This window comes from Toxotes jaculatrix, chromosome 15, assembly GCF_017976425.1.
Source record: "Toxotes jaculatrix isolate fToxJac2 chromosome 15, fToxJac2.pri, whole genome shotgun sequence".
In the NCBI taxonomy this organism is placed as follows: Eukaryota; Metazoa; Chordata; class Actinopteri; family Toxotidae; genus Toxotes; species Toxotes jaculatrix.
In genome coordinates, this window is record NC_054408.1 from 15,312,941 (window position 1) to 15,328,061 (window position 15,121).

General features: G+C 40.7%; 1 protein-coding gene across 1 annotated transcript in view; it reads left to right on the forward strand.

Annotated features, from left to right (window-relative positions):
* The window catches only part of LOC121194233 (receptor tyrosine-protein kinase erbB-4-like), a 290,604-nt gene that overhangs the window by 157,659 nt on the left and 117,824 nt on the right, over positions 1–15,121 (forward strand). The window contains exon 3 of the mRNA XM_041056962.1: positions 5,361–5,547. Coding sequence (XP_040912896.1) covers positions 5,361–5,547 — 187 coding nt within the window. The remainder of the gene's footprint in view (positions 1–5,360; positions 5,548–15,121) is intronic.

Sequence of the window (15,121 nt, forward strand, 5' to 3'; positions counted from 1 at the left end):
ATTTGACCATCATGGTGTTTTCTGTCAATGATGCACGCACCTTACAGGGCTTTCTTGTCATCATGCTTGACAAGTAGACTGTCATACTGTCGCAACCAATGACACTCAAACATCAACTGAGCACTGCACATTGCCTCAGCATACGTGGCATCCACACTTGCTGAACAGGGACTTCTCAAAGTCACCCATTCTTGCCAGTATCATTAACAAGCAACAGCCACTTTAAATCTCAAACAAAAGCCAAAAACAGACAGTTTCTGTTCTATTGCATTTTCTTGCATGTATTCATCGCACACTCCTGTATGTTACTTGTTGCTTTGTGCACATTTTAATCAGATTAAATTGCCTTCATTGCCTTGCTATAAAGGGAATTTATAATTTTATTTGCCTGACTGAAATCCTGAGTAAAATCCTTGAGCAAAAGACTGTTCCTGAAAGCACCTGGCACTGACCCTCTGCAGAGGCAAGGGAAGGACATGGAACGCTAACAGAGATGTTTCAAATCCTTTATGTCGCTGTTTTTACTACAATCAACAACAAGAGCAAAAAAAAAAAAAAAATGTCTAATCTCCCATGAGAATTCCTTTGTGCAGCCACACAAACACACATACACCCAGCTTTGTTTCATGAGAGCATGAGAGGTGTAATGTAAGAAACAGAAGGGATAGTTTCTCTTCATCTTCAAAGGTGAGTCATCGTAATAATCTTGTCCAAGCAATAAAAGACACTTGAGTGATGCACACACATATACTTTTGCGCACACACTCCCTTCCTCCCTCTCACACAAACACACACACACACACACACATCAAAGGCAGTATCAGCTGCAGGTATTTGAAGTGACTCATATTGGGTTTGAGCCACTCCAGAGGGACTGAGGTGTTACCAGGAAGCTGGCGATTTGCAGGGCTGGAGGTGGGCACTTTGGTGGCTTAAAGCAAAGCATGGCAATACTGCTGAGTCTGAGTATGAAAAAAAAAAAGATCAGAAATTCCATCAGGGACAGTACTCCTGCTGGGAAATATTGCACTCACACAGCACCAGTATGATGATATAATAAAGTCATATTTTCTTTGACTTTGTGAGTGATATGCATGAGTTGTTCACAATGGAAGGTTAGCACTCATTTATAAAAATTTCATAGCAGAAATTAATGTCAAAACAGTAATGAAGCCTTCACTTTCCAAAATGGGACAATTACCAGCAATATTTCCAGTTACACTGAGGATGATCTCCTGGGAAAACTCAGCAGGATTTTCTCACTTACACTTGCAGACTCTCCATCCGGATTCTGTGTCTGTTTACAGATGTGGATGTGAGCTCAGGCAGAGGGTTTAGGGAAGCGATATGGAAATAGAGGATGAGGGTTTAGTGATGCAAGGCAAACCTTAAGCCTTCCCAGCGCACTCCTGTGTGTCTGACTTCTATGACCGCAGCCCTGCGGAGCACATCGCTACGCCTCAATATGTATGGAAATGAAAGGCAATCATGCTAACGTGTGTTCAGTCTCTTCAAACATGCTAATGGTGTCATTACACTTTCAGCCCTGCATCACCCATCCCAACATTTCGCCTCCCCTCTCACCCTTTGCTGTCCCCCGGTCTCTTTTCCTGAACTGGAACAGGTGTGGTTTTAATTATGCATTAAAATATACATAGACCAAGTCCGATCCACTTGACTGAACTCCTCCTCCTGCACTGTGTATCCCTCCTTCTCTACCTCTCTTTGCTTTTCTATCCTTTTTCTTTCCTTTCTTTACTGACTCTACCCCGAAAACCTCCCTCCCTCTCTTCCTCCTTTAGAAGTTGTGGATTGAAGGACTCGATTTCAAAACCACGCACGTCTCAGTGACTCAAGTGAGGGGTTTGTTCCGCTGCCACACTTCCGTTCACAAATGCTCCGGCTTGGGGAGGAGGGAGGAGGGAGGAGGGAGAAATCCCTGTTAATCTAGTGAATCTGGCTCTCTCTGTCTCTTTTGTTCACTGTTACTGGGACTCTGATGCACTGATCTCTTGGGAGGCATGTGCGATGTGTGTGTATCTGGGGTTTGGGGTTGGGTGAGTTGGGGGTTTTCTGCAGAGTTCAGTCTACATTCAGTAAAGTTATATCCCGCTGTCTATGTAATCTCAGTTTTCAAAAAAAGATTGTTCTTATTCACTGAAGTGATTGCCAATGATCTTATGGTGCCTATGTCATCACAAGAGGTGAACCATGTTCACATAAACAAATCCTGTGCTGGAATATTAAGTAAGGGCAAAGAGAGTATCAAAACGTTCAGAAAGATGAGGCTGTTTCTCCATCACATGTGCCTCAGACACCTGTATCAAGACAGTTAAAGAGCTGTTTTTACTGGGAGAAATCCAGGACAACAATGGGTCATGTTATATTTAGCAGGTAATTTACTGCTCTAATTGCACTGCAGCTAAATAGAGGAGGTCATGCAAATGACTCAAGAATAAATTTAGTGCAAGCACAGACAAAAATGAAAAAGTGCTTTTATTCCGGCACCTGTGTTAAACCCTGCATTGCTTCTCCATCACACAATGAGGGCTCTTGTGTATTAACACCTATTTCAATATCATATTTCAACTCTATTCCTTGAGGAGCTTGCATGTGTTAAAGCTTGCTTTCATCCAGGTGCCTGTTTCCCTGAAGTGGCCATAAGGTGCACACTTGGCCTGCACCAGTGATGCTGCTGGGTGGGGGGTGGGGGTTGCTTGTTTTGTTGATCTGTGTTTAATGAAAGTGACCACGCAGAGTAGATTTGGCCATTAGCTCAGCAAGGGACTGTAATCACTACAAGTTGTTTCCCTTTTTTTCGTGCAGTTCATTATTGAATAAACAATCTGTGGGGAGAAAAGCGTGTGTACCTGCCATCTTCTTTCTCCCTTGTTTTATTTTCCTCTGCAAAGCTGCTCTTCGGAAAGTATTGATTTGGTGGCTTGAAAATAACAAACCGGCAACCGTGCGGGTGGGGTAATAAACAGTCTCAGGAAAAAAAAAGTGTAAAAAAAAAAAAAGAGCACCCATGAAGTGTGTGCCTTGAGATAATTATCAGCTACTGTATATGCTCAGATTCAGTCAGCCAGAGTTGACTGTGCTTACTGATGTGTGCCACCTTCAGCTTTTTTGTAGCTAGAAAACAGCACCTGAATTGTAGATGTGCAGGACAGTTTATGGCACAGTGCCCAGGGCAATGTCACTGGTCTACACAGACTTGGAGCTATTTTGTTATGTAGCGGTGTAGAAAAGACCTTCAAACTCCCAGCAGGGTGAATGTGAGTCATCCTCAGCTCTTGGCTAGTGAAATAAAGTCAAAGTGTGAAGGCCATGATTGTCTAACTGTGTTCACACTGATGGCACAACACAGTTGAACATGGACACATCAAAAGAGCTCAACATGTCGTTCACTTATGCATGCACACATACACTCATGCTTTAAACTGACAAATGGACGCGCTCGCAACAGTCATGCACGAAGGTTTGCTCCTTAGAACCGATCAAGATCCATCAGTTCTCTGACTGTTCAATTTTTTTTTTTTATCCAAGTAGCTTTCTTGATCTTCTTTTCCAACTAGTTTCTAAACCGATAAATACATGCACAAACACACGCTGAATAAAAAGCCTCCATCACTCATTCACACAAATACACACAGACTCTGGCATGTCTGTTTCTATTAATGGTAATCAGCAGGGTAATGATGACGGAGTTGTGACTGCGGCTTACTTACTTGTGGCTGATGGCCATGCTCTCTGACAGCTGTCAGCCGCCATGACTACTCTGCCAGGGCCCTCCTTAGGACTTATTTCAGCTCAGTACATCAGCTGCAACAGCACTTCACACACAGACTTGTTGATTATCAGCATCAGCGGGCCAACGTGGAAAGACTTCTCTGACCGACTGTCTGCTAATGACAGCCACCATCATGGTGGATGGGAGAAAGAGGACACAGGCTGTCACTTTGATTCATGCAACAGCAGCTCCAACTGGGTGGCTCCTCGCCAAACTCTCGACACTCGTTATATCCCCTCCTAAATGACATTTAAAGTGTGAAGCAATGGCTGTCCTTGTGGCTCAGTCACCCTAGGCCGGGCCCCGGACATGAGCGCTGAACCTGGTGCCAAGTTTTGCAGTGGGGTCACAAACCCTGGAGCAAATTATCCTCGCTCAGATGCTCTAACTCAACCCACTGGCATGATTGAATATGTGGAAAGTGACCTTGAAGATAGATGCTGTCAATGATCTGATGTATGCCTCTCACTTTCCTTTTTTATCCCTTCCTATTTTGTTTGTTTCTTTTCCTTCTCTGGTGCATTCGCTTTCTGCCCCCCTTCCTCTTTTTCTCTGATTAGTTGATTTCAGTTCAGAGGCAACTGTCATGGCATGAAAAATCTTCAAGCACAAGGTGATACAATGAATTACCTTTATCATAGAATAATAAATTCAGAAACATTGAAATGCAAGAGAAAAAAACAACATTGAGACTTTCTTGGTGGGTTCAGCTAAGGGTTGTTAGATCTTGTTGTTACAGGAGGTGGTATGGTACAGACAGTACATACAGGAATCTTGCTGAAGTTACCTATATGCGTGACGTATCTGATAAGTCACATGTCTGTGACACAAGGTCATAAAATGGTGATTTTCAGTTGCAACTTCTAAAAACAAGTTGCAAACAACAAAAAAATGGAACTGTAGTTATTCAACAGTTTCCCAGAAATTCTGCGGTAGATGGGTAGTTTCTAAGGAGGAGGAAAGAATTCCTTCAGCATAAATACAGAAGATACAAAATTACCAAGAAGACATTAAGTACATTTATACTTTTGTTAACTTCCAACTGAAACAGCTGGAACTGAAGTTTGAAAGTGCATCATTTTGCTTATTGTCGGCAAAGTACTTTTTCTTGGAATTGCTTAAAATTACTAGAATCAGGAAGATTGAATAAAACCAGGTATATTCCCACTGACGTAAATAGTTACAAGTGTACAACAAAATACAAAATACACCTAAGATGAAAAGGTGAATAGCCAGCTGTTTTTCTCTTCCTTCTCAAGCTGCATTGTAAAACTTCCTTTGTATGTGTGTTTTGCTGTGTATTGTTGGCTAAACCCCGGGGTCCTCATGCACTGAAAAAACATCAATGTGGCTTCCTCAAGGTCTGCTGGTGGGCACTACAATCTAACAACCTAAGTCATAACCTTGTACTAGCTCACTTGCCGAATCAATAATTTAAGATCCATTAAGAAAAGTCTATTATTTTTTTCCTTTTGTGTTTTTAGAAACAATTTGCCTTTGTGAAGTGTATTTATTTATGCAACATGATTATTAACTCTCCTCCCTCCCTCCATAACTGTGTCCACAGTCCATCCGAGAAGTGACAGGCTATGTGTTGGTGGCCCTTAACCAGTTTGACTACCTGCCTTTGGAGAACTTGAGGATCATCCGTGGAACCAAACTATACGAGGACCGCTACTCCCTTGCAATCTTCCTCAACTACAGACGTGATGGAAACTTCGGTCTGCGCCAGCTGGGTCTGAAAAACCTCACAGGTGAGTGACTGAATTATTTGCTGGTTGTTCACATGTATGTGCTGTGTCTTCGATCTGTTTCTTGAGTCCAGTCTTTGAAGAAGTTTCTTTTTCACCTAGTGGAGTGTGTTTGTGCTTGTGTGTGTTCACCACCTGCTGGGAACTCCTCTAACAAGTTAGGACAGCTTTGCAGCTACTCTAAATCCTGCAGGTAAACATACTTTAAAAAATTGATTAAACACTTTAAGCTCTAAACCTTAAATTTACACCAAATTAACATAATTAAATTGAGAAAGTTGTGGCTGTTGGTGGTCATATGCTTAAAATACACAGAGTAAAACGTAGTGTTACTTCTTGTAAGAGAGTTAAATCAGAAGCAGTCTTAGCAAATGGTACGTAGGGGTTGTAGGGTGAGCCTCATTAAATGGGAACAGAAAGTAATGGTCAAGTGGAAACCGACTGATATTTTGAAACCTTAATTTTTATATTATAATTTTTTTAGTATCATTATTTTTGGAATTTTGTTTTTACTAATCATGTAGGTAACAGCTCGGAGGTGGATTAAATGAATGCTTCACAGACTCTTACCTGAAACGCAGTTATTCACTCACTTCACTACTATGTATCAAATTGCTATTCTTGGTGTTAATGATTACAAAAAGGTCTTACAGCAGAATTCAGCTGTGATCAGATCCCCTTGTTGAGGTACAGGTGTTAATCAATAGTTACTTTTCCTAGCACAAGGTTGTCTGCCCTCTGTTTTTGAAACATTGCTGAAAAGAAACAGGTTTTAAAATTATTTCACATTGATCTAACACCAAGCTGGTAAGGATATCCCTGGTATCACTGAGAAAATATCCCACAATGTGCACAACAGGTGGTTAAATGGGTGCTTTCAGCAAACGCTGTCAAAAAAATACAATTGCGGTTGAAACACTGGTTGGAGGGTACATTTCACAGGTGAATTAATAAATTGGCCAAATGTGCTGGTAGCTGTTTACTGGCTTTTCTCAACTTTAAACAAGATGGGAATATGCAGACAGTTTGCCTCTTCTTCTTCTCCCCAGACCCCAACTGGTGATCTTATTACAATTAACCCTCTCACACTAAAGGACATGATGTTAACTTGCAGTGTTGTGAAACGACTTTATCTCTTCTGTCATTTCACTCCTGCTCACACAAAAAAGTATTCTCATCTGATCTACAACCCACTTTGCAATTGGTCCAAGCCCGTTTCCTCAGACGTTGAAGAACACAGCGAATGTGATTACTGATAAATTGTGTACCAAGATGGAAAACATTGTGTGGGTGGCTCTGCCTTTTTATGAACAATGGATCCTTGTGCTGCAAGGTTCTCTTCAGGCACCCTGACCCTGAGGTCAGTAAGAAATGAAGCTCTTGACTCGCAAAGAAGATGTAGAGCTTTCTCACAACAGGGCTAAGTGGGGCATGCCAGGGCCAGGGCCAGCTCATAATGTGTGAAACACAAGATCAGAGGTGTTATTTACTCATTCTGATGCTAAATCCAACCTCAGAAATCTTCTGAGTGAGTGAAAATTGAGAGAGAAGCAATTTGTGTTTCGGCTGAATAACAATAAGCAAGAGTGTTGTCAGTAAATCCTGGTCAGTTGTGTTTAGCCCCATTGTAAAAACACTGCTAATAATTTTTTTCCCCCATTTTTTTGCCCTCCAGTGCAGTCATAACATAAATAATTTCCTTTATTATCTTTTACATGTAGGGAAGCATGAAAAATAAGATTTGAATGATTTATTAGTTCGCACCACAAAGTGCCATGCATGAGGAGGAATGTCAAGTCCTCTCATAAAATGTGTTAAAATGTGTTATGAGAGGAGTTTTGCTGCTTCTGTCTCTGTGGGGATGAGCTCCCAGTGCAATCAGACTGGACTGGTGGCACACAAGCCATAAACATTTGTTATGTATAAGCATGATTTTGAGTATATCAAGGAGGCACTGAGGAAACATGAGAAAGGCAATATCATCACTTTGCACTAAAATTGAAAAAATACTTTATGTATTGAGAGATTATAATCTATGCCTGGATTTATTAAGATTTGTAAGGAAGAAGCATGGCATCAAGCTTGCGTCTCTGCTGCTCCCAAACCCACTTTCTAAATAATTCAGACGTCTCTCATTGTTTTTTTCAACTGTTCCTTCCTGGTGATCCCCCAGAGTCGAAGGAAACTACACAGCCCTTTGCGAGTGCGTGTGCCACTACAGTATGTGTTTGTGTGTTGTGCTCTGTCTTGTATTCTTTCTTGCATGTTGAGCCATACTTAGGGAATTGCATTTGTCCAGCACCACCAGCAGCTTTTTTGCCAAGCCTGTCGTTTTCATTGTGGTGCCAAGTTGAAGCCAGTGCTGAGGGAGCCGAGGCTGGACTCTGTGAGAATCTGCTGTTTGATGTGCCGTCTGTGGCCTCGAGCCATGAAGTGGAGGGGAAGTTATGCACAACAGCCATGGCCTGAATCTGCTCTACTTCATAACTCTGACTGCTTGGGTTTCACATTAGTAGCCCAACTTTTGTTCTTGCTAAAGAACAGAACAGAAACAAATCTGCTCATTTTCTTGTTAATGATGAAAAAACAGTGTTTTAACGATATATTTCTCTTGTTATAACAATATTATTTCATGTTTGGAAGGGTTTTTTTTGTAATTGCCACATACCAACTAGAGGTCTTCAGTGGTACCCTTGCTTCCTGGTAACTGAGACCTGACCTGGAACCCAAATCAGGTCCAGATTGTTCTAGTATCTATTCTATTTCCCGGGGTCTCTGGTCTGTGTGTTAATTTATTTAATAGTGGATCCAAGCGATTTTGCTGTCAGTCGTGGTCAAGTATTGCTACATCATCACCGCAGGAGGGAAGATAGACAATGAATTGTGAAGTACCATGTATAGTTTCTCATATCGGCCCCACTGTCCATTGATTCGTAGCACAACATGCTGCTGGCAGTATCTGTAATCTCTCTGATGATCCCTGAGTCTATTATCGGACCAGTTCAGACCAGTCTTCAAGTCCCTTTTGCATCTGGTATCTGTAATACCAACTTATCTCTTTATAACAAGGAACTTGTTTTGGAAGGTCTATCATATCACTGCTTTTTGCACAGATGGTCCTGACACTTAAAAAAACTCTTGCTGGGGGGGAAGAAACAAGTCACTTGTGTCCCAGCTTGTTCTGTTGTAGTTGTCATTCTACGGTGAGTGAGTGAGTGTTGAGGAAGGAAATAAGCCTGAAACATCAGGATAGATTCACTCCTGTACATCAAGCAGCACAGATCAAAACTCTTTCCTTCCTTCAAGTGCTTTAGTAAGTCCCAGGCTTGCTGTCTCATTCATTACAAGGCCTTTGATGTTGCTGTCATATTAGTCCATCGTTCCTCTGCCAGCAGCTCCCGGGAGATGTGTAAAATGATCGATATAATCCATAAGCAACATATATATAAGAGGCTAAAACTTATTAACTACATAAGGGGTAATCGAGAGAAGGCACAGTAAAAGACCCCCTCAGTGCTGAAACCCAACCGCATTTCTACTTGGGTCGAAATTGCCTTGGGATGAAATCAATTTGTCGCTAGTATATTGTAGCATTGCATTTATTGATTTTTCTGGTGCACTCTCTGTGAGCTGTGAGTGGACTCTCTGGATTTGAGGCGACTGGAGGATGGGGTGGAAGAGGTCTCTGGCTGAGCAGGGATAGGACTCCCTCCAGTGCACCTTTCAATCAAGCTTAGCTAAGTTATCCTCATGAATATGAAATATAAGGCACAGTCAAGCTGGGAAAAGTTGAGGGATGGTGTGTGTGCACAGGGGTGTATAGAAGTGAATAAGAAATGTGAAAGACACTCTTTGCTTAAATGTGGAAAGTTTAGTTCTGTCATTTGTTTGACAGTATGTTATAGGGTCAGTTTAAAAAGTCACATTGTGGGGACTCACCTCCCATTTATAGACAAAAAGCTGCTCCTCACAGCGATATCCATATTTTTATGTGTTTTAGGTGAACTGTCTGCTTGCTGCAAAGAGAAACTTCAAACGAGTACATTTTTTTCTACCTTTTCTCCCAGTGGCCAACCAAAGAAAAGGTTAAAGAGAGTTACTTCCTGACATTTTCAAAGTTCCTAATCTGTATTTTGATGCACGCTGACCCACAATGTCTTCCTTCCTGCTTACATTTTCAGCACTTCCGTCAGGATGCACATGAACCCAGCCAGCCTCTGTGCTTTCACATGGTAATTACAGCCTGTTTCCCTGGCAAAATAATAACAGCCTCAATAAGAAGCACAACACAGTCGAGCTTTCTGATTTAACGCATTTTACTCCCACCCCCTCCCTTTCCCTCATTTCATCCAGTATCATTTTTTTTCAGATTTGTTTAGTGTTGTTGATTCATTTTTCTAACCACCCTACGCCTGCACTGCGTCTGTCCAAAATGAGGCATCCAATCTGAGGCCCCATCTGCTGAATGATCCTCTCTCGTTGCATGCATGTACACACGCCTGTGTTTTACGCCAAGGCATTATCCACTCCTTCATGGCCCATCTGCTCTCTCTTTATCTATCCCATTTTCTGTCTTTCTTCCATCTCTTTATCTCTCTTCCTTTGGCTCTCTGTCTCTCATCATATTTCCATTGGGTGTCTTGGTTTGTCACATTGATGCCTTTCACACAAGCACATGCAATAAAATGTTTGTGCCATTTTGTACTGTAAAGAACACCCGTTTGAGCACATGGGTCCTACTGTGGTCTCCAAAGCCTACTGCAGGTGTTCGATAGGGAAATCGCAGTGAGCGAACGCTATCATCTGCTGAACATGTCCTGTTCAGCATCTTGTGACGGTGATGCACATGGGAGGCGGGGAAAGGATGGGATGGAATGGGGCAAGGTGAAAGGGACAATTTGAGTCAGTGTGTTTCCCCCAGACAAGGGACCGCCGAGAGTGGGCATAAAATTGCTGCCTTCTTCTGATCCCTGAGACTTCCATTCACCGTCTAACTTCTAGGAGAATAAAGAACAACTCTGCCACAGGAGGCAGGCAAGATTGGTTCAGTGCACGTCACCAGGATTCAGTCGAGCCTCTTGCCTGGCAGCCCACAGACCTCAGGTCTCCTTCAATTGTGTGTCTAATTGATTACTTCCCATGCAATTACTCCCGTGTCACACTCAATATTTCACTGCTCCAGGAAGGGGGCAAGAGGGACTTTCTTTTTGAAGGACGACATTCATATTGTCACATTTGTGAGCCCCTAATGCGGATCGTGAAGAAGCACATGTTAAATTGAAGTCCGGAACGGGCCATCAGTGGTGGTTGGTGTTAATTGATTGCTCTGTAATACGACAGTGTGGCAAAGATAGTGAGACTGTTTGAGCCAATGGTTTGGATTTTATGCCAGGGACAGCGAAGCTGAACTTCTTAAAAAAAACTTTCTTTATTAGTTTTGTTTGTTTTTCTGCTATTATACAAAGCTAACATGGCAGGATAGTATATACTGACATGCTTTGGATTAAATGATTTTTATTACCTTTTGCTACCTGTGCTCATGATGGCCCAGGTTTCCCACATCACAAAAGAATCATATCCTCCATAATTTCTTACTTTTACAATCTTACAATTTTACATCTTCTTTACTTTTTTTTTTTTTTTCCAGAGCCATCCACATATGTCGCTCACAGCATGGCCTTAAGGGTACAGTGTTGCTTATTCTTGCTTTTGTTATTTGCTATGTTCTCCACTCTTTAATAATGTTTGAGATTTCATAAGCAGAAAATAACTGTGCTTTATGAAATATTAATGGACAATAGCAGCACAACCTGCCTTGAGAAAGGAGAAATAATAATACAAAATAGATCTTCACCAATTAAAAATGTGTGTCCTTGTCTGAGTGTTGCATAAAATAAAATTATAGGACTCTGTATATTTAATGCTTTAGAATTTTTTGCACAAAATTCCCTTGTGTTAAACCTTGCTCCCTTTCCCCATAAATCTGTTACAAGACTTGACAAAGTTTATTCAAACATTACGGCAACCATTATTATACCACATTATGTCTACTGCATTTTTCCCCAAAACTCCGTCAAATAAGCTCCCAGACCTTTCCTTCACCCTGATGTAGATCCCAGGAGGCTGTAAGATCAGTTCGGACAAAAGGTAAAAGGCTTTTCGAAACTATAAATGAAAGGATGATGGAGGAAAAAGAAGAAGAGAGAAGTAGGGTTTAAAAAGAATAACTATTTTTACAGGATTTGGAATAGTAGAAGGCAGACTGGTGATTATTACACCAAGATTAAATGAACTGGCTGATGCTAAAAGTAGCCTGAATCCAGCCTTGGATTGACTGCCTGTGGTGCTGCCCAGGTCCCCTATTCTGCTGGTGTACCTCTAATATTATCATCCTTACATTTTTTTTAAATTTTATTCTGTATTTTAGATAGATAAAGAGAATTAATGGCTGTAATCTTCCAGCATTTCATGTACATATTTGTTTTTTTACTGGATACTAGAACAAAGAAAATGTGGTCCCTATCAACTGACTCAAATCTAGAAATGCAAAAGATGTTTATTTGATGCTGCTTCCCTAAGAGGCATTAAAAGGCTTTTTTGATTAACAGTTCTGATCTTTCAAATTGTCAAACATGTCTTTGTTTATATGCATGCAAGCATACTAATATGTGAATACATAAGTACAGTAGCGTTCACATGTGTAGAATGTTTGTTTCCAATAAATAATTCACAATGTCTAAGCCTATGACTGCATTAGGGACCGGTCTATAAGGTCTCTAACTATCTTCACATGTTTAGAAATATTGTCCAGTGCAAACTTCACCTCTGCTTCACCTTTCATCCGCTAGAAAAATATCCAGTCTTGCCTAAACATGACTGCATGCCCTTTACCGGTTTGCCTTCCAAAATTGAACCTTTACGGGCTGCTGGAAGTGAGAGTCGACTTTTACCTCATTAAAAGTTAAAGTAGGTGTGGAAGGAATTTTAATGCCAATTAATAATCAAAACACAGTCCTCTTTTTCCAGCATTTCCATCCCCTTGGGCTATGGCTTATATTAGGCTAAGATCTGCCATGACGTCGATATAAAACTGGCTCAGACACCAATAGGAAGCTGTTCACGTAGTTGAAATCTGGTCTGAATTCTACCCTGTTGTTCCAGCTGGGAACAGGGGATAGCATGAGTGTGACATGAGTGTGGCAGTGTCTGCTTGACTATGTGTGCTGGGGATTAATTTGCTCTGTAAATTATGTAAATCACCACGTTTCTCAGCCACTTGGACTGAGCAATGCTTAAAACTCAACACTGTGACTATAAAATGTAAATAATTATGAAAGTGTCTATCAAATATATTGCATTTATGCAGTTATCTCCAATGTCTCTTTTGTTTTAGTCTTAGTCTTTTGACGTGAGTGTATTTTAGTTTTGGTCAAATTTTGGGGCAGTTCAGCTGTAATACCACAGACCAACTCTCCTCAGTAAATCCAGTTATCGTTTCCAAACTCTGGCTGTTTGAACAGAACCACACTGTCATCGCTATAGCTACCTGTTCTCCCCATTGCAGAGCAGCAACTCATTCAGAAAATGGACTGATTCACTTGTTCATACTGTTCATTGTGAGGGTTTAGCTTGAGTGGAGATATTTAAAAGTCCTACAATTAGATTAAGATGGTTGATTATCAACTTTAATCCTGGAACTTATTCATTCCTTCTGACAACATCACAAAGGATGAAAGTGACATTAAATTTACAACCACATCCCATGATAATGTTACATTAGCTTACACGCAGGCCAGCACCCAACAGTTTGTCCCAGTTGTTTTCATATTAGCTATTCTCAGTGGATTGGAGATAAATTTAGTTTTTCTCTAAAGATCCATCAACATCCAATAACATTAATGACAGAGACAGAGCGTCACAAGATGTTGAATGAACATAATGTTTCTTATTAACGGTAGTGGAACAGGACAACCAGCTAATTCAACTTCTGAACAAGAAGATATTTTAGATAGCAGAGGACACTGTTCAAGGAGCTAGATTAGAATGTGTGATTCCACAGATGCATGAAGGCTTACGATTTGGCAATTAACTTGGTAATTAATTTGTCTGTCCATTCGTCTGCCTTTCTCATCATCGTTTAGTTTTTATACCTTGTCCAAACCATTTAATACATTTTGTCAAGGTTTTTATTTTCAGTGGTTACTTTTTATTTAGGATTAGTCTTATTTTCATTCATAGTTTAATGCTGGCTTATTAATTCAGAACTGCAACTAAACACCTGCGTCACCAGTGTCTGGTTATTCTGTCCATAACTAGAATTAATGGACACCTGCCAAGAATTCTCAGTGGCCATGGTTTAGGTGGTTCTCAAATGTGGAAGTCTAGAAAAATATAGAATATTGCATACTGTGTAATGCCGAACCATCTGCGCTGGCCTCCTTCTTAAGAGATTTCAGTGGTTTTCCAGTAATACACTAATTCCAACGGAGGACACTCAATATTTGGAAAAATAATGTCAACATAGGTTATTTTAAGATTATAAACAAATAACAAATGACGTCATGTCCTTATCTGATGTTTTCTGTTACTTCATGTGTTTTGTTCTGTATCCTATTTTTGTTGAAAATTAGTACAGCTTAAACACCACTAATACTTTTAACTACTTTTAATGATTGTCCACTACCTGGCTGCTTGTAATTGAAAAGCCTAACTTGTAAGTCAAGTTTGCTCAGTATCAATACTTAACTTACTTACTCAATACTTAATACTTATTCCTTTACTGATTGTGTGAACATAGCTTTTTAACAACAGACAAAATTCAGACAACCTCAAGTGGACCCACGCATATTTATAAACAAACAGATGAAGGTCTTCACCTTTTTTAATTAAAATCTTTTTCTTGTTTGTCCAGTGTATACTGTACCTCATCTCTATTCATCACTTTCTTTGTGAAAACTCAGCCATCCTGTAGATTTGATTGCAGATTCAAAACAAACACTCACACTGTGATTGTCATGTTCAGTTTTTGTCAGTGACTGGCTGTCATTGCAGCTTTACCACGTCAACGCATGGCTGTGCAGCCTTGACATGCAGTTCTTACTTTGATTCTGAAGACCAGACTGTGTTTCAGACAGGTCTTTGATGTCAGATGCTCTCAGTGCTCATCTCAGAGGAGGAGCAAAATGAGTGGGAAAGCAAATAAAATAGGAGCTGACTGACAGCTTGGTGGGTCTCAAAAGCCACTGAGGAAAATGTCACTTTCCATCAACTTAGTTACGGGGTCTAAATGGACACCTGTGGACTCACTGAGTGATAAAAGATTTTCAGTGTTGAAGACATGAGGTGTTTCAGCTGAGGATCGTACATGCTGATAAGATGTACATTACACTTTAAATTGTTGGATAAAGGCCTGAGATTTCCAATTGTAAAAGCCACTTTAAACTGTTAGCATTAGGGCTTGTTTTCCATGAGCTGTGCTCCCAAAACCAATTTAATAACCCTGCCTCAGTGCCGACACACACATAAACACACACATTACCCTCCAACCCTACCACTCCTCCCCTTTCTCCCATGGCAG